We start from the raw sequence: 18,843 nt of genomic DNA on the forward strand, positions 1-18,843 counted from the left end.
AAAGCATGTGCCGAGGCCCCGGGTACCGGAAGGGGGCGGAGCTCAGGGGACGGACAGGCCGCACCGCGTGAGCGCGCACCCCACCCTCTTTGATGCCGTCACGACTGCTTACCTTGCCGTCTTCTGTAAGGTGCTACCTCGTAGGTGGCAGGGATAGCAGAAGTGCCACGTCAGGAGCGCCGCACTCGGCTCCCGCGGGTCTCCGCCCACGCGGCTCTCCCCGAGAGCAAGGCCCCCCCTCTGCCGCCTGCCGAGTCTCTCAGATGGAGGCCGTGGTGGCCTTCGGTTTTTGGCACACACTTGCTTCCTCTGCCCCGAACTTTGCTTAGTTTAGTTAACTTTATTTACCCGTGAGGTCATGGCTTTAATGTTCCTCGTCCCTGACCTTGCTCAGACCACAATAGGGCTCTCCCTGCACAGGGCGTTGAATGCCGATCATACTTGAATTACTTGCTCACAGCTGGCCCCCCAGCCCAGCCCCGGCACCGCGAGCAGACGGATCGCGTTGGTCTTGTTCATGGCTTTGTCCGCATACAAGCAGAATGATCGTCAGGCCTCTTCTGCCTCGGATCATTTTTTTTTTTTTTCTTTAAAGCAACAGGAAAGGGTTCAATTAAATTAAAAAAAAAATTAAACCACTATAAAAAGGGAACATTCAGATAAGCTAAAAGATTAAAATTGAAGTAACTTGAAATGCAGTATTAACCACCGTGTTTATACTTCCATTTTAAAAAATGTGTGTGTATACAGTATATATACATAAACAGTTACTTTAAAAAATGCAGACCTGCTTTCTTCCCTTTCCAGTAAATCATACCCTTTTCTGGTCAACAGACAGCAATCTCTCCCATAATTGGTAATTGCTGTATATGTTTCATTGCATTTTTGTGCCATAATTTATTTAGGTTAATCTTTACATTTCAGTATAAAATAAGGAATTCTCATCTGACATAAGCTCGTGTTTAATTTTATAATTTACATTTTCCATTTTGCCTTTGGAAAGAAAACTGGTCCAGAAAATAAAGCTTATGCACATTTCCTCTTCCTTTTTGTACCATTTTGGTAAACACAAAAATCTCATGCCATTTCTGTAGAGTTTTCAATCCAGGGTTTGTATCCTGAGCTAGATGCTCCTCATCCAGAAATAAGATCACATCATTTTCAAACAGGATGAGCTTTAGGGTAACCTTATAAACATGAAAAAAAATTTTTTTTTTTTTTTGGTTAATATCACTGCTTTTCCATATGGCATAGTTTTAGGGAAAACTTTCATTTTTAACATTAATTCCTAAGAAAAATATCGGTGCTGTGCTCTCTTATAAAAGGCAAGGCCCACGATGAACCCATAGTTTTTAGCATTGATCACTACAAACTGGAAAACACCAGCCTGAAGTGTACATTTCAAGTTCTGGTGTTTTTTATTCTGCACAAGCGCACACCGTTGGGACTCCTGCCGAGTCCTCACGCTCCCTGCTCTGTGGACCTCTGTCTATGGCCTTTAAGGCAGGACTTGTGGGGGGGTGGGGGGTGGGGATGGGGTCAGCCCAGTAGAAGGCAGAGTCGTCTGAGGATGTGGGCGAGCCGCGTTGGCCTGTCTACGCAGAGGTGCCTCCAGAGGTGGGTGGCCGCCCCCTCGCCACCTGGAGTAGATTTGGACTCTCCTGAAGCCAGGAGAGCCCTGACCCTGTGGTGGCCAAAGGCTGAGGGGAGGAACAAGCCAGCTTTGCCTCCAAGTTCCGCCAAATTCGTGGCAGAGGCCAGCCCTGTGGGGAGCCAGAGAGAAGACAGGTCCTGTGCCATCAAAGTCGTGCCGATGCCTCCTTGCTCCTCACCTGTCAAGTCTTGGCAAGGATCAAGTGCTGGCAAGTTCTGTGGGACCACGTCCCACCTGTGTCTGTCCGGCTTAGAGCAGGTGCTCAACAAATGTGAGCTCCCTTTTCTCCTTGACCCAAAAGGCAGTTTGAGGGGTTCCTAGATGGGCTAGGTAATGCTGCTGCTTTTTTATCAATAAGGAAACTGAAGACTTAGAAATGAGTCTGGCTCAGGAGCACAGGGAGGGCTGGGGACAGAGCCAGGACTCGAACCTGGGTCTTCTGAATCTTGTCTTTGCTTTTCACTCCCATCGGCACACACGTGTCTGAAAACATCCCAACCAAAACAGTCACCATTCCTTGGAATTGCTTTATTATCTACATCCAGAATTCCATCTTTATCAGTTGAATATCTATAACCATCACCAAGAATGGAGGAACTGAAATCTAACCAGCCAAGTGACTCTCTCAGATACTATCTAAAAACACATTGACCATTACACCTTTTTAGGGACCCTGTGTCCTTTCGATCCCAAATAATGCTCGTGACCTTCCCTAGACAACGGCCCGCCAGTTCAGTGTGAGGTGGTCCTGCAGCACTTAGCACTTCATCGTGGGCCTTCAAACGCACATGAACATCTCAGCTAACATGCACTTTTCCAAGTTAGTTTTGCCAGAAGTGTCCTTAAAATTTTTCTGAAATGGCAAGATCGTTTATTTTTAAAATCTCGCTCTTTTAACGCTGCATTGTTAGGTGTGATTTTTGACATTCCAGCAAGGCAAAGCTGTAATCTCACCAGCTGCCATTTAACTTATGGCGCATTTTGTCAGATCTTATTTTATACAATATATGTGAGTTTAATATAGATTCCGAATACCTCTGGAGACTGTTTTTCAGGATTGCAAAATTATGTTGTCTGAGCTTGTGGTGCAAATAGCAGAATAGATTTCAAATCAGTGAGTTTTGGAGTTGGAGTATTATTATCTTAGACAGACTGTTTAGCACAGTCAGTAGAGGGCAGGCCTGAACCCCAGGGTCACAGGTGTGGTTCTGTCTGTTTCCTCCTGTCTCACGAGCTCAACCTCCACACCTTTTATGCGGCCATCGTTCAGTGCAGACCCTGGGGACAGGGTGATCTGGCTCCACTCCTGGGAAACCCGAGCAGAATGCTGGCTACGCTGATGGAGAGACGGGTAGTTTTCACGTGGGCCACATGTTAGCATCACTTGGGGAGCTTTCGACAAATACCCAGACCTGGGGCCCCAGAGATTCCGAGTCAGTTGGTCCAGGCACGTGTATTTTGTAGCGCTCCCAAACAAAGCCCGTGCGTGGCCGGAGCCGACATCCACTGGAAAGGGCAGGATTTGAAGTGGGTCGTTACCTTCCCCAGAGCTTCTCTATGACGCCCACCTTTGGAAGAGGAGGGCAGCCACCGTGCGGCGGCACTGCCCTCTCTGGCTTTAGCTCTACGTCATGAGGCTCCCAGGGCATGGCGGAACAGGGTCGGCGCCACTTCAGTCACGGCTCATGACTTCGGGTTGTTTTAAACACGGCGAGACGTGTCGATAGCTCGCGCTGCATTTCGATCGGCACCTTACGAACCGCATCTGTTTTCTCATTCTTAGAAAGTTTATCCAGAATGAATGTCTTCAGACAGGCACTACAGGAAATGTGCTTGGGTTCTCGGTTAAGGACAAAAACCAGTGGATAAAGTGTATGTCCGAGGGGAGCTCATTAGTACTTGCACGTGTTGTGAACTGTTTGAGAAGGAAGGCAATCACGTGTCTCTGTGTCTAGCTGGAGGCTCGGTACCTGTTTTATGGTCGATCTAACTTTGCACCATGATTAACGTAAAAAGTAAAGAGAAGCAGTTGTATTTCAAGAGCCCCACGGCCGGGGACTTCTCGCCGCAGACGTCCGCGGGGGCCTCGACGTTGCTGGGCTCGTTTTCGCCCTGTACCTTTGGCTCGTTCTGCGACCCCCTTGGAACGTGCTCCTTCCGCGACCCCGTCGCAGGCCACTTCACCCCAGCCTTCCCAGACCGTCCGTTCCAAAGTGGCGCGTCCGGTCATTAACGTGTGTCGTTACGCTTTTCACTGCTGGCCCCGCACGAGCTCGCGACGGTTTCTGGTCTGCCTTGGCGAGTCGTCCGCTCGCCTCACGCAGGAGCTGGTGGAGACCGACCGGGCCCTCGATGGGGACCCGTCGAATCGATTCGAAAGACTAGCCCGGAAGATCAGCATTGAGCTTTACCGTTGAGTGTACACTTCCATCAGTTGAAGGCACTGTGTTGGGGGAGGGTAGGCCAGAGAGGGGGAGGGCAAGAGTGTCCCGTTTTCTCTTTGAGGCGCTTCAGTTTGTCAGGTGGCAGCTTTTATAACACGCATGCATTAGGCCACCGAGGTTGACCAGCATGCTTGTGTGAGCTGTTTGTGTTCTGAAATATCTAAGCAAAGAAAATGAATTAAACGAATGTTAAGAGATGCTTCTGACATGTTCGGCTTTTTACCCTAGACAGGGTGATAGAGATCAGGCGTGAGGGCATTGCAACTGAAGAAAAGACAGTTTTAGTCGAGAGAGAGAAAGCTGCCAGAGGTGGTGGATAGATATTAGTCATTTGTATGGAGACTAAACTGCTTTGTTATTCAATAATTTCAGTGCAGCGGGGGCGAGCTGAGCGCTTACTGTGTGCCAGCCGCTGAGCCAGGCACTTGGCCTGCAATGACGACGGAAGGCGTGGCCCCTGCCCTTGACAGTCTCACAGATTGGTGGGTGGTAAGATGGGCTGGAGCTCGTATGTGGGCGGAAAGGAAAGAAAGGCAAATAAAAAGACGTCGTACGTGTGATCCGATGATGCTCTGAGCACAGAAAGCGCGTAGCAGACACGAAGGAGACTTTAAACCAGCAGCCTAGGGCGGGAATATGCAAATGGGCTCTGCTCAGGAAGGCTTTGTCACACTGGGCATCAGTCTAGCTAGGAACTTGCACTGAGTAGCTCCGAGTCCCCGAGACGTTCCCGCTCCCTCTGGCCTCTTTGATCTGTGAGATTCCGTTCCCACTGCCTGGAATGAGAATCCTCGCCTGGCTCACACTCCCCAGGTCCCGCAATGTCTACTTACTGCTAAGGACCAGCTCAGGGCGCCCCTCCTCCGTGAAGGCTCCCCACAGAGCCCTTCGTCCCTCTCCTCCTGTACTCACCATCCTCGCCCTGTCTGTACCCGCGCTGGGCTCTGACCCCTGCAGGGTAGAGATCTTACCCCCATTTCCAGCACCTGCAGCAGCTCAAACATTTTCACTCCTGACTCTGCTGCTTGGCGTGAGACTTCAGAGCTGAATGGTTAGACTTGAGGGGAGACGCCGCGTCCCCTGTGGCCAGGCCATCCTAAAGTTGCTGTGGGGCCACACCGTTCCCGAGTCACCCCGGGGCCGTTTTGTGTGGGAGACCGAGCTTGAGGCCAGCCACTGGGGGCACAGAGCGGGCCCAGTGGGGCCATCTCTCATCGTGCTTTTAGGGAAGCCGGACCCTCGATTTTAAAGCGGCCGCAACATTATCGCAGAGGGTGCACCTTATGCCGTACTCTCTAGTTTCAGTAACAAAGAAGCGCTTATGATGATAAAAAAGCATCAGGCGTAAACACAGAAGGAACATGAGCCCCCGTCTTCGCTACCAGCATCTTAAATGACCAGAGCGGCTTGTGCTGGGTGAAACCCTTTGCCCGAGACGCGTGCCCCTGTGAGAGTCCCGAGAAGGCCGGACACAGACCGAGACCCTGTCCGTGTCCTTGGTGGGCAGTGGAGAATAACGGAGAGTGTCCTCTTGTGTCATCCCGCAGAGCGCTGAACAGATCGCTGCGCTGTGCCGGAGTTTTAACGACACCCAGGCCGACGGCATGGAAGGAGCGAGGGACAGCCAGGACCCGCCTCCGAGGCCGCTGGCCCGCCACCTCTCTGATGCCGATCGCCTCCGGAAGGTCATCCAGGAGCTGGTGGACACGGAGAAGTCCTACGTGAAGGTAGCGGAAGATGCCGTGTGTCCTTCCCGCTCTGTCCTTCCGTCCGCGGCGGCCAGTCGTGTGTGGGCGGGGGGTCCCCAGACTGGATCCGCCCGGGACTCTGTCGTGCGTGAGGGAGATGCACTTGCTCCTTGGAGAAATGAGTCGCTGCAGAGAAGACAGGGAAGGGCGAGAGGGTGGGCATGTTCAGGGGACTCGGAGAAAATTAGATTCCCGGCTCCTTTTGTTGCCAAGGTAGCTTTCGCTATGGAAACATGTTCTGGTTTGCCATTTGCAATCTGTGGGAAGGGCATCTGTGCCGGTTCAGTAAAAGGGGGACAGAGACTACTTTAGGTGACGAGGAACCAGGGAACAACTTGCCGATAGCGACTGCCGATTCGGGCCCCCTCCCCGGCCTGATGGTGGCCGCTGTGCGGGACAGAGCCCCATGGTGCTTACACTCCCGTCATGTGGACATGGCCACGCAGTCGCAACGGGGCAACTGCGGAGCATCTTTCACACCCGAAGAATTCACTCATTTAACTCAGAAGCTCCCAGTTAGTGGGAAGAGAAGCTGTTCATAAGAATTCAGAAGCCTAGGAAGACGGAGTTCTTTGGCTTCCAGTACGTGCTGAAGCTTTGGAACGATTTTAAGCTCACTTCACTAGCCGATGGCTGGGAGCAGGGTGGCACCTGCCGGCACGGCCCGGGGTGGTCCCCGCCACCACCCTCTCTGGGGTCCGAGACAGGCATGCCGCTGGGGCAGCTCTGACACACCAGGTCCATGAATTAAGCGTCGGCGCGCATGCAAGCGGCTGTCACCTTTCTCCACGAGACAGATCTGAGCCGCCCGTTTCATTAACGTCGCCGTCATGCGGTCTGGGCTTCACCAAAGGCCTTATTTACAGCCAGCCCAGGAGAACTACCCACAGGCCCTTCCTTTGGTCCCATAGGAGAGAAAGAAAAGATATAGAGGTAACAACTTCACTTCACTTCCCATCACATCTCATCCTGCATCTAATGTGGGGAGAGGAAGTGAGAAACCCAGGGAGTTCAGACACGATTTCCGAGTCGTCCCGTGAGCCGCGAGCACCTCTCCCAAGCAGCCCCGTGCGCCCTGGGGGTTTGAGCCCTCAGAGCCCTCCTGACATCTTGGGGACGGTCGTGGAGCTGTCACCGGCAGGGTCGAGGGCAGAGTCCAAGGCCCTTTTCGTCATCGTCGTACTTTGCCTGCACCGGGAGGGACCTTTCTGGGTGCCGAGGTTACGGGTGATGAGACGGGAAGGAGGGACCCTCCTCTCTGCAGGAAACCTGCGCTTTGTTTCCTTAGGGCCCCGAGTGTGGCAGCTCTTTGGCACCCACGGCTCGGTGTGGACCTGCTCTCGGTGTGTAAGTCCCCTTGAGCAGCGTTGGCCGGCACGAGGAATGACGACAGCCTGTCCCTGTCTCTGACCAAATAACCAGCACCGGGTGTCTGTTGCGATTCACGCACACACGTCACTTTCTTTCTTGATTTTGTTTTGCCGCTGACGTGTAACATGGAGTTTTACCCGTTCTCTAACCCGGGTCCCTGCATGACCTGCCAGCGTTTGCATGTCCCCGAGATAAGGATTCGCAGTTTCTCCCATCTCCCTGCAGCTGCCGTGGGATGTGCCAGAGGGTTTAGCTGTGAAGCAGTCAGAGGCGTCACAGGCCTGTCCGCTTGCTCTCAGGACCCACCCACACCGTGAGGTTCTGGAAGCTTCCGGCTTTACAAAGCTCCGTAGGTCCAGCTGGTCTCCGTCACAACATGGAGGAGGCTGAGTAGCTGACTTTGTCGCCAGCTACCTCTAGTATCTGAGGATTCAGAACTCTTCAGAATTAAGTGAAACAAGAAAAAAAATATTTCCTATAGCTAAAGTATGTCCCAGTTTTGGCTTCGAATTATTAAATAAAAATGCCCTTTATCTAAAGGGTTTTGTAAATACAGTCAAAGCCCACTATTCTGTACTGCCAGCGCTCAGTTTAGCGGAAACTCAGAAATGGCCTAGATTATGAACCTTACGACGGCTCATATGTGGAATTTTTTCCTTGCATTCGAATATGGGAGTTTGAAATTCTGCTAATATTTGAACCCCCAGAGGACAGAGCTCCCCCAGATCTTGTCCTGTTCCTCTCGGCTCCATGCTGGAGCTGTCCCTGTGCTCCCTGAGGCAGAGGAAGAAGCCAGATTAGCCAGCAGATGCTGTCACACTTGAGAGAAGTCACCTCCTCTGCCTGCAGTGGAGGGAGAGGCTTTGCCGACAAGGTATTTCCTTAGAGTAGGAGATCGACACACGTGGAATTCAGCACTGAGTGGATGGTGGTCTTAACCTTCGCATTAGGTGAGCAGTAATAACAGATAAGCATTTTCGAGGAGACAGGAAGTTTATCGTCCCTAATCGGACTGCGGAGCTGTGGCCAAGGCTGCTGGAATCGTGGGGATTTGGGAGAATTAAGTATTCAAGATTCTCTTCTTTTGTCTTGCAGGATCTGAGCTGCCTCTTTGAATTGTACCTGGAGCCACTTCAAAATGAGACCTTTCTTACCCAAGATGAAGTAAGTAATCACCTCTGTCCACTGACCCACAGGTTAGTCTTGTTAGGAACTGGGCCACACAGCGGCAGGTGAGTGGCGGACTGGTGAGCGAAGCTTCATCTGTGTTTGCAGCCGCTCCCCAGCGCCAGCATCACCGCCTCAGCTCCGCCTCTGGTCACCAGGCATTAGATGCTCATAGGGGCACCGGTCCCTGGTGCCACAAAGGTTCGGGACCGCTGTATATGAGATTATATCTACTAACCCCTAAAGAACACCCAGGACTTAAGGATCTGCAAGACCCTCCTCCAAAGCCACCTGTGTGGCTTCTGCCGCGTGAAACACCGTGGCAAGAGTTTACAAAGGACAGTCATGTAGGTGTGACCAAAAGAACCTTTTAAATATGTGACTTTTTAATGTTAAATCACAGTAATTAGTTCATTTCTGCTGAGTTTCATTTTCCCCGCGTTTGAATTCTGAAAATTTTACATCCACTTAAAAAGTGATTTTAGAATTATAGGGACCAGAGCTGGAAAACTCTATGTGTAAACTGTATCCCATAACGAATGTGCCGTCTTCCTTGAAGGATTTACTTCTGTCTGCTTCTCAGTGAATGACTTGTGGTTTTTCTGGGCATCTGAGAGAGTGGCATCTGGACAGTCATCGCTAATACCTTCTTTTCAAATCCTCATCTCCACATAGATGGAGTCACTTTTTGGAAGTTTGCCAGAGATGCTCGAATTTCAAAAGGTGTTTCTGGAGACCCTGGAGGACGGGATTTCAGCATCCGCTGACTTTAACGTACTTGAAACCCCCTCGCAGTTTCGGGTAAGTACTTGAGACTGACGTTTAAAGCAAAAACTGGTGGCTACGCTGCAGAATTCTCCCTCGAAAAGGGACTCGTTGTCTCTCGACTATTGACAACATAAATTAAGTGCATTCCTGGCACCGTTGTCTTCCTGCGGGCGGGAAAGGAAGGCCGTGTTTCTGTCCGAGGGTCAGCGCTTCTGGGCAGTCAGGGGCCTGGCAGCAGGGCTCGTGTGGCGGCTGCCTGGGCGTCGACCCCATTCGCGGTCTTTGCCCAGCTCTCTTGGAGGGTGTGTCGGGAGACCGCCTCCCAGCCAGAAGCACCGACCGCGTCTGATCTGTCATCTGCGTGGTCACGGGACACTAAGACGGCAAGCACGGGTACATACGTGGTTCTGAGCGCCTTCGTTCTGTACGACCTGTGTCGGCAGGTGGCCCAGAGCCCCTCTGGGGAGGCAGGCGGAAGGGCCACGGGCCAGTCCACACGGCACCGTCCACCCCCAGCAAAGCAGAGTGTCTCAGACCCTTTGTATCCCACTTGGTCAGGTGGATTCCTGTGGAGCTGCTGCTTGTCCTTCGATCGCACACCACGTCAGCAGCCTCCTCCGTGAGAGAGTGTTCGATCCCACGGCAGGTCTGCGGGGGGCGGGATGCCGGGCCGCCCTGTTTGCCCTGCAAACGGGCCGGGCCTGGGCTTGTGTTCGTTGTGGACGGAGGCGCTAGTTCTCTGGCGTCTGAGACACACACCCGCCGGACATGCCGCGGCGGTCGCGTGCCACGCCAGAGCCAGCGGACGCTGACGAAACCGCGTCTGACGCGACTTCTCCCTCCTTTTCTAGAAATTACTGTTTTCCCTTGGAGGCTCTTTCCTTTACTATGCGGACCACTTCAAACTGTACAGCGGCTTCTGCGCTAATCACATTAAAGTACAGAAGGTTCTGGAGCGTGGTGAGTTGCTTTTTTTTTTTTTTTTTGGTGGCTGGGTTTTGTGTACTTTTAAGTGTTAGCAAAGAAGTAAATTTGTTCTTAACAGGTAGGAATAAGTGTAATTTTAATGAATCATGTGCTATGCTTGACCTTGACTTTGAAAGACATTGGAGGGAAAATTTTTCAGCTCAGTGTATCGGTAGCAGTGAAGACGTGCCCTGGACGCAGAGATGTTGTTTTGTCATGTGTCCCTTTGCCCTTAAACTACACGTGGACTTTTTTTTTTTTTTTTTGGCCACATTCCATAATCTACAAACTTGGAACCATAAGCCCCTGAATGGGGTGGAAAGGCAAGTATGCCATTTTCTTTCTTTCTTATTAACCTTCTTCTTAAGCCTGAAAAACCACTGTAAACCTCACCACCAACCGCCGTCAGACTGACAAGAAGCGCGTTGACCGAAACGAAGGCCTCTTTGCTAGAACTGGGGGGAAACTCGCGTTTATTGCGGCTCCCATCCCGTCGCGGAAGTAGCCTTCGTCTCTTCTCCCTTTCATCATCTTTATGTTACTGGCCTCGGTGGGAGACTTTCACTGTGTTCCGGCCACGCAGACCCGGCTGGTCAACCCCGGCCGCTCCCCGCCCTCACGCGGGCGGCAGACGTCGCTCCGTGGAGCCGAGGGCGGTGCGCGAGCTTCGGCCGCCGACCGGCGGTGGGGCAGCGTGTGGGCAGACTGACCCGCTCCGGCCATCAGGAACGCGCCGGGAAAGTAACGAAGATCCGACGGTGGCCGTGACCTTCTCTAGGAGCGGCAGGGCTGGCGGGAGCTTTCGGGCTGCGGTCACCATCACCGCGTCCTCGACCTGCTGTGTCCCCTCCGGCCCTGTAACAGCCTCAACCAGGGACGCTCGCCTGGGGCCGTTCCGGTGCCCAAGGCATCTTTCAGCCTCCACGCTGCTCTGTAGGGATGAGACTGGCATTCTCAAACGTCTGTCGCGATGTGTGCCTGCCCCGTTCTTCGCAATTCCCATTTCCGGTGGCAGGGACATGAGGAGGATGCGCCACCCAGGCAGGCGCAAGATGCAAAGACTCGAAGCCCCCGACCATGCGCGGTGGCGACTCAGCCCTCGGGACGAGCTTGGACGGCCCGGCCTTCGGGAAGCCTCTCCCTCCCGGGCTCCTGCCCTGGAAGGCGTCTTCCGAAAACACGAGCGGTGCCAGTCAGGTTCATCTGAGCTGCCTCCGGTCTCCAGAAAAGGCCACCGGGTCACGTGTATGTTCTCAGGTGTACTTGGAGAAAAGAGAGGGGCCTACTGAAGCGAGGATGGTTAATACTGTTACGTTTCCTGGATGAAACGACCTCTCCTAGGCCTTCTTCAAATCGAGCCCCACGTGGTTCATTCCTGCTCTGCTCCGCCACCTCTCGAGATGCCAGGGGACCATGGTGCCCTTCCATGACAACGGAAAACTTTGGAGGAGGGTTCCTTATTGGAACTTCTTAAATTATGTCAACAGGGTATTAGCAGCCAAGCTAAATTCCAAGCCCCTTCTTCTGTCTGTCATCAAATGCTTCCTCAAGGTATTGCTGGAAGGGGTCTGGAGTTTGCTTTTCAGTGATTCTCAAAACCAGGAAAAGGTCTCTGCACACTCTCACGGGGGGCATGTGGAGGTTTCTCCCCCATGGATGGGGTCTCACCAGTTCTGCTGATGCATTTCTGCCTTTGGGTTTAAATCCAGAGCTTCATGGTATCCTGGAGGCGCAGGCTCAAGTTTAAAAAAATGGAGTCCTGAGTGCGTCGGGTTCAAGGTCCAGCCAAAGTCTCTCTTCTGTAGTTCTTTAAACAGAGGTCTGACTCCGTAGGGATTCCCTCCCAGGGGATTTCTGTATTGCCACGTACAAGAAAATAAATGCGTACCAGTGGTTTGCTCAGTTCCTCTGTCATGAAGGCGAAGGATCGTCTCGCCGTCCACTTTGTCTGGGGGCCACATTCAAAACGCGACTGCGTCTCCTGGAAGTTGTAGGTTTTGGCTTTGTAGCAAACCCCAAACTGGCTGAGTCCCAAACGGCTGGTCAGCCGGTGCCGGCTGGGATCCGAGCAGCAGCCGGGCGTCACGGGCACTCTCAGCACCAGACACTCGCGGACTGTGCGCGCCCTTCGTGACGCTGACACCCTAGGATCCGAGGCGGGTTTCGGTGCCCAAAGGGTCTGGATGTCACACTTGGTGGAGGTTGAGGCTCCTCAGAGTAGGCGAAACCTTAAGTGCTTATTAACTAACTTACGTTAAAGGAAAAAAAAAAAAAAGATATTGCTTTATGAATAGCCTTAAGTGTTTAGATAATTTGCATTAGGACACTGGGCAAAAACACTGGTATATTTTGCTACTAGAATCTTTTTTGGGTAGGATGGTGTAGAATCTGGGTAACAGTGTTTTGTGGCTTTATGAGTTGTTTGAAACTCACTCTTTGAGTACCCGTAATCTCTCTCGTGGGTCTGCATCTAAGTGCACCTTGAAGGTCGGGCATCCCTACGTTCTGACTTGGTGTTCCTGTCTCGTGTGTAGACTGGACTATCCCGGCAGCCCAGTAGGCTCCCTGTGCCCGCGGGATTTGTCGCAGCCGTGACGCCGAATCCGGGTGGACAGCTGGGCGCTCGCCCCTCGGGTGCATTTGGGTTTTCAGTCACGAACGGCATTAGGGAGGCTGTAGAAGTGGACGACCTATAACTCCATTAAAAACTAAACGAAGCAGGACTTAGTTTCCCCTCCTGTGCTCTTCTAAGGCTCTGTCCTCCCTCTACTTGTAGCGAAAACTGACAAAGCCTTCAAGGCTTTTCTGGACGCCCGGAACCCCACCAAGCAACACTCGTCCACGCTGGAGTCCTACCTCATCAAGCCCGTTCAGAGGGTGCTCAAGTACCCGCTGCTGCTCAGGGAGCTCGTGTCGCTGACGGACCACGAGAGCGAGGAGCACTACCACCTGACGGGTGAGCACCCAGGCCGCACGGGCGGTCCCCTCGGCCCCTTTCCCAAACACTTCTCGGTCGTGCGGTGGTGAACTGTAGACGTCCTTCTCATTGTGCGAGAACGGCTACGTACGTGGCCACCCCTTTGGATGGGCGAAATACGTGGCGAAAATGATCTCAGTGAGGTGACCCCGAGCCCCTGTGTGGGGTGGGGGGACGGCTCCATTTTCATTTTCATAAGAAGGGAATTTAAGCTCAGCGATTCGAAATAAATTAACTCGGGCCACTTAGTAAACACTGCTGTGAGAACCGAAAATCTGGCCTGGTTTTCCTCCTCCCTGTGAGGTTGGGTGATGTCTGCTGCCCAGAGCTCAGTCCCATATGTTGGGCGAGGCGCCACCTTGTGGAAGTCCCTGAGCAGAGCCGGCTCTGAACTCCTGCTCCTCACCACTGACTCCCTTTAAAGTTGGTGCTGAGGTGTCTTCCTCTGTCACCTCGGAAATTAATGGCCCAGGATACGCTTTGTCAACTACACTAAGCCCCTCGGTTAGAGAGTAGCAGAGTATCCCTTAAAGAGATGCTGTTTGGATGAGGCAGAAATGGCACATTCCCTGCATGTCACAGCTCGGAGGCCCGGTGAAGCCACGCGCCATGGAAACTTATTAATACGTGTTAGTATCACTAAATAATAAACCGAGGAGAATGCAAATTAAACTGACTCTTCCACCATGACAGCAAACTTTTGTATTATAAGAAATGAAGACAAAATATTTTTTCGTGTGAAAGTTAAATTTCTATATGTAAATGATACAAATTATGCTTAGTATCGAAACTACTGTGTGGAAAGTTGATTTTGCATCAAGGTGATCTTTAAGAGTTCTGTTAAAAATTGCCTTCCAAAAACTCCCACCAGACTGAATTAAAATGCCGAGTCAGAGGAACAAAGTATGGGGTGACTTAAAAGTTTGCTTTTCGACTTTAACAAAATCATCTTGTTCCTCACAGGCCTGTGTAAAAATTTATAAATCCCCTGCGAAAATGCAAACAATTTCTCTGTCAGTTAAGCATTTACAGAGACATTTGTAGGTTCTTGCTGAAAGTTGTTGTAGGTCACAATTCCAGTAGCTGGTCCAGGAGGAGAGGCAAAACTTAAGGGCAGGTGCTCGGTGACCAGTCAGTCTGGGGTTTGAATTCTGGCTCTACTCTTTATTTCTCTCTTCGGAAGTCTGGCAAAACACCTCGCCCCTCTGCACCTCAGTTTTCTCATCTGTAAAATGGAACTGATTACACTTCTTACAGACATCGAGTTATTGTGGGAAATGATTCACATAAATTACACAGTACATGCCAAATAGAAAGTGCTCAACAAACGAGCTGTTATTATTAGTGATGCTTTTTGTTTGCATTCTTAATGTACTGCCTCATTTCAAAGACAATTCGAGGTGGAAGATAATCCTATTCTTCACTATAATGACTAGGGTACACTGGACCGTTTGAGTCCTACATGCTGCTGCTGCTGTTAGAACTGGTCTTGAATCCTGGCTTGATTCTTGAGCTTTTTCATTACTGCTGTTGGATAGGATTTAAAACAAAAATTATGAAACGAATTTGATTTCATATTTTGCAGAAGCACTAAAGGCAATGGAAAAAGTAGCAAGCCACATCAACGAGATGCAGAAGATATACGAGGATTATGGGACTGTGTTCGACCAGCTCGTAGCCGAGCAGAGCGGAACAGAGAAGGAGGTCGGTAGGACTTCTGCTTCTTGAGATGCTTGGTGCACGTGCTCACTGGGTCTGTAGGTGACTTCTAGACAAGGCCACCCTGTCAGAAGGAGAAAATGCCTAAAATGTTATGACCTTAATGCTTGTAAGCCACACAGTTCAGGCATAAACGTAACACAAAACTCATTGCAATAACATGAGGTTTAAAAATGTAACCGTCTGTTAACATTAGACAAAAGAAAACAAGCAAGGTTACCACCTCCTCCTCCTGTCCTGTGGGGCATGAGGTGAGAACATCCCTGAGGCTGGAGCAAATACGGAGAGTATGAGCTGGCAGAAAGAGGGTGGGTAACGGAAGTGGGAGCCAGCAAGGGCTGAGTGAGAATCGAGGCCTTCTCGTTTATTTTTTCTTTTTTAGCATCAAACAACAGTGGCTATCCCCTTACTTATAAAAGTAGTTTAGGTGAAATTTGACAATTTTTTTTCTGGCTGATTACTAAATTCGAGCTGAAAGTCTACGTATAAGCAGCAATATAGTTTGAAAAATGACAAGAACAGAAAACGGCTGGAGTTTTTTTTTATTAGTTTCAGCGTGGGTTATTTTTTATTAGCGCGCCTAGTGTAGTGCATGGGTTAGAGACGGCGACTGCATTGGATCCCATGGGAAAGGATAACGGGCACTTTGGATGAACCCCGACCCCAGTGGAACTGATGCGTCGTCCAGAGACGTGTTTCGGTCACGTGTAGTATGTGCTTTGAGGCAAAATGCTTTCGCTCTTGTTATTTTTCAAACAGTTCGATGCTTAGCTCATATTTTCAAAACCATATATACGTGTGATTCAGTATCCAACGTGCAACCACTCCCGAGGGATCCACGTCTTCTTTACCTCCCCTTTTTTTACGATACAGGTAACAGAACTTTCAATGGGGGAACTTCTGATGCACGCCCCGGTTTCCTGGTTGAACCCGTTTCTGTCTCTAGGAAAAGCCAGGAAGGACTTGGAGCTCACAGTGTTTGGTCAGTATTCCATCCCAAAGGCCGTACACTGAGAGAGGCTGGCAGTAATGAACTCGCTAAGCCCACCAGTCCAGCCCACTTCTGATTTCCAGAAGGACTGAGAATCACTGCTGTGGTGGCTTCTGAGTTAACACAGCCAGCCTCCAACTATTTAAGACTCCATGGCTCTGCATACTCACTCTCTCGTTCTCCCGAGGCTATTTTGAAACCTGCTATCTTAATAGCTTTTAAATAAGCACGTACTTCTGCACGGTTCAGATATGAACAGAAAGGAGTACCGTTCGTCACTCACGTGCTGGCACGGGGGGTGGGGTCTAGGAGCTTCATGAGTTTGAAGAGCTTCGTTCTATTAAAACACCAGCTCTAATTCAGCCTCGGAAGAGTTTGTGTAAAATAACGAAATCCTTTCCTTTCTTTTTTCTTTAGTTTTTAAGAGAGCTGTCATACTGGTTTATAAAGAACACTGCAAACTGAAAAAGAAATTGGTAAGACAAGAATTAATTTTAATTAAAGCTACTGTTTCACGGCTGTATCTTCCTATTAATGCGGAACCGAGAAGCCAGCTAAGCACCCAGGCCTCCCGGACTGATGTTACGTGTCGCTAGGGCAACTAACCAAATCCAGTACTCAAGATAGCTCTTGTTCTCCCCACAAGCTTTGTTTGAAAAGAAACATAATCAAATCCCCATGCTGGGGCCTCCACAGCGAATCAGCTTTTTTTATTCCTGAAAATGGCCCAGGTTTGCTCCACATGAGAGCTCTTGGACCTTTGTTTTCAAATGACTTTGACCTTGACTCAAAAAAAAAAAGGGCTCTCTGTGGATGCCATAAGCCATCAGCTGCCATTCAGAGGTAACGTGAGGTCACGGAAGGCTTGGTTGTCGTTCTTGCCACAAAGCCCACTCTGCCTGCTGCCCGCCAGGTTGTGAGCCCCTTGAGAGCAGGGAGCTCGCCAAGCGGCCTCTCCTCGGCACCCTGGTGCACCCACCCAGCCGCGGGGAGCCCGGCTCACGGCAGAGCTCCAGGCGTCCGTACTGCGCACGCATCCCCCGGGTGGGAACTTGCTCTCACACTTTTCTTGGGGGTTTTCATCTTACAGCCCTCGAATTCCCGGCCTGCACATGGCTCTGCCGACTTGGAGCCCTTTAAATTTCGCTGGCTGATCCCGATATCCGCACTTCAAGTCAGACTGGGGAACACAGCAGGTAATTACAGTGTGGTACGGTGCCAGAGAGAAATTTTGAGAGAGTTACTTGAATTGTGATGAAAAAATAGCAAAGAACCTTGGGGATCATTTTTGATGTTTTATAGGCAAGAAAAATGAGGACAAACGAGGTGGTTTTGATGTTTTCTTACAGGCTTTTGAAGAAAGTGAAAATGCCAATGGATGGCTTTTCTTAGCCAAATTCCTCTCGTCATTGTTTCCTTATTTTCACTATAGTTTTTCAACATTTTTCTTTCTGCCTAACGTCCTTGATGCCCTAAAATGTTAGAATCAAAGGCCCACCAATTTAAGTTTTCACAAATTTAGATTCATCAGAAAATTCCTTAAGATTAAGCAGTATCATAAATGATGTAAAAACAAGAAAACAGTCTTCGATCCTGTAAAACGTCCAGCGATCCTTCCAGAACAGTTTTCTGGTGGCAGTGCCTCGGGCGATGGGAAGTACCAGCAGGCTAAGGCCTGCAGCGACCTTGGTCTGTTTAATTTTTTTTGGAAGTAGTTACGTTTCCAAGAACGTGACTGAATTTGGGGCTCACCTCAAGTACCCGGGGTTGAAAACGGGACCGATTTACCTTCTTCTCCAGAGAGGTGGGATCCAGGGGTGGGGAGGAAACACTGAGATGGACAGGAAACTTCAGGAGATGTAAAAAGTAACTGAAAAGTACTTCACTTTCTGTAACTGTTTATGAAAGTTATAGAATGAGCCACAGAAGAAAATGAGAGGATCGAGAATATTAGACTTCTGCAAAAGTCACTAAATGGCAAGTTTTACACTTCACAAGTGTCAACCGCAGCCTCTTTGGCAAAGTCGTAGACTCTTGTTTCTTTTACACAGGGACAGAAAATAACTCCATATGGGAGCTGATCCATACGAAGTCAGAAATAGAAGGACGGCCAGAAACCATCTTCCAGTTGTGCTGCAGGTACCGCGGGCCTCCAAACGTTAGAGCCAGTGGGAAGAAGACAGAGGATGCGCTCTCGACGATGGTCACGTTCTCGTGCCCTCCAGAACTCTGGCTTCTGGCTCACGCCCCCCTCCCCCGAAGGGCAGCTGCGGCTCTAGGGGAACATGCTGATTAAAAACAAACCCAAATCCCAGTGCCAAAGGAGCTTCGGTTCTCTCCTTTTGTGAGAGCAAGGCACACACAGGCTGGTGACCTGCTGCCAGTCTGTTCTGAGAGCAGTGAATTGCCGCAGGGGGCCAGGGGACGTGAACCCGAAGCACGATGACACTGGGCACTAACGCGGTTTTTCCTCCCCGCCCCTCCAGTGACAGTGACAGCAAAACCAACATCGTCAAGGTGATTCGATCCATTCTGAGGGAGAACTTCAGGCGCCACATAAAGTGTGAATTACCCCTGGAGAAAACGTGCAAGGATCGGCTGGTCCCGCTCAAGAACCGGGTCCCCGTTTCAGCCAAATTAGGTGAGAGCTTTGCTGGCCTGGTGTTTATTCAGGAAAACACTGGGGGCTTCTCGGAGAGGGTGCACACGCCCTGTAAATCACCAGGGCAACTCTGCCAGGCCTAACCCAGACACCCAGATCCCCAAGGTGCTGTGAGAAGGTGCTGGCAACTTTATTTCCTTTTAAGAAGCCTAAACATGCCTCTTGCTCCCCACCGCCTTTTATAAAACGTAGCCACCCGAAACTCCAAACCCCTGTTGTACCTCCAGGAGACACTGTCTGCCCGTGCCGCCTGATCTGTTCCTTCCACTGAGATGAACGTGCAGGAGTCCAGGGACTGGGTTCTGCTTCCGGCGGCATTCCCAGGGCCCAGATGGTGCAAGGCAGCTAGAAAGTCAGTACTTAAAGAATTAAGATC

General features: G+C 50.7%; 2 protein-coding genes across 16 annotated transcripts in view; one reads left to right on the forward strand and one right to left on the reverse strand.

Annotated features, from left to right (window-relative positions):
- The window catches only part of TIAM2 (TIAM Rac1 associated GEF 2), a 217,719-nt gene that overhangs the window by 196,830 nt on the left and 2,046 nt on the right, over positions 1-18,843 (forward strand). For all 11 annotated transcript variants that reach the window (XM_036222944.1, XM_036222951.1, XM_036222964.1 and 8 more), the window contains 11 exons: positions 5,646-5,825; positions 8,313-8,381; positions 9,060-9,185; positions 10,004-10,112; positions 12,895-13,074; positions 14,681-14,799; positions 15,688-15,796; positions 16,223-16,281; positions 16,896-17,001; positions 17,857-17,944; positions 18,292-18,446. In XM_036222944.1, coding sequence (XP_036078837.1) covers positions 5,646-5,825; positions 8,313-8,381; positions 9,060-9,185; positions 10,004-10,112; positions 12,895-13,074; positions 14,681-14,799; positions 15,688-15,796; positions 16,223-16,281; positions 16,896-17,001; positions 17,857-17,944; positions 18,292-18,446 — 1,300 coding nt within the window. The remainder of the gene's footprint in view (positions 1-5,645; positions 5,826-8,312; positions 8,382-9,059; positions 9,186-10,003; positions 10,113-12,894; positions 13,075-14,680; positions 14,800-15,687; positions 15,797-16,222; positions 16,282-16,895; positions 17,002-17,856; positions 17,945-18,291; positions 18,447-18,843) is intronic.
- The window catches only part of TFB1M (transcription factor B1, mitochondrial), a 71,760-nt gene continuing 54,749 nt past the window's right edge, over positions 1,833-18,843 (reverse strand). The window contains exons 9-11 of one of the 5 annotated variants that reach the window (XR_004951425.1): positions 5,070-18,812; positions 4,653-4,721; positions 1,833-4,258 (exon numbers count right to left, since the gene is read on the reverse strand). The gene's annotated coding sequence lies outside the window, so the exon portion shown is untranslated. Of the gene's footprint in view, positions 18,813-18,843 lie in introns of all 5 variants that reach the window. The other 4 variants (XR_004951426.1, XR_004951424.1, XR_004951423.1 and 1 more) reach the window with 4 other exon arrangements.

Source organism: Rousettus aegyptiacus, unplaced genomic scaffold, assembly GCF_014176215.1.
Source record: "Rousettus aegyptiacus isolate mRouAeg1 unplaced genomic scaffold, mRouAeg1.p scaffold_m13_p_1, whole genome shotgun sequence".
Lineage (NCBI taxonomy): Eukaryota > Metazoa > Chordata > Mammalia > Chiroptera > Pteropodidae > Rousettus > Rousettus aegyptiacus.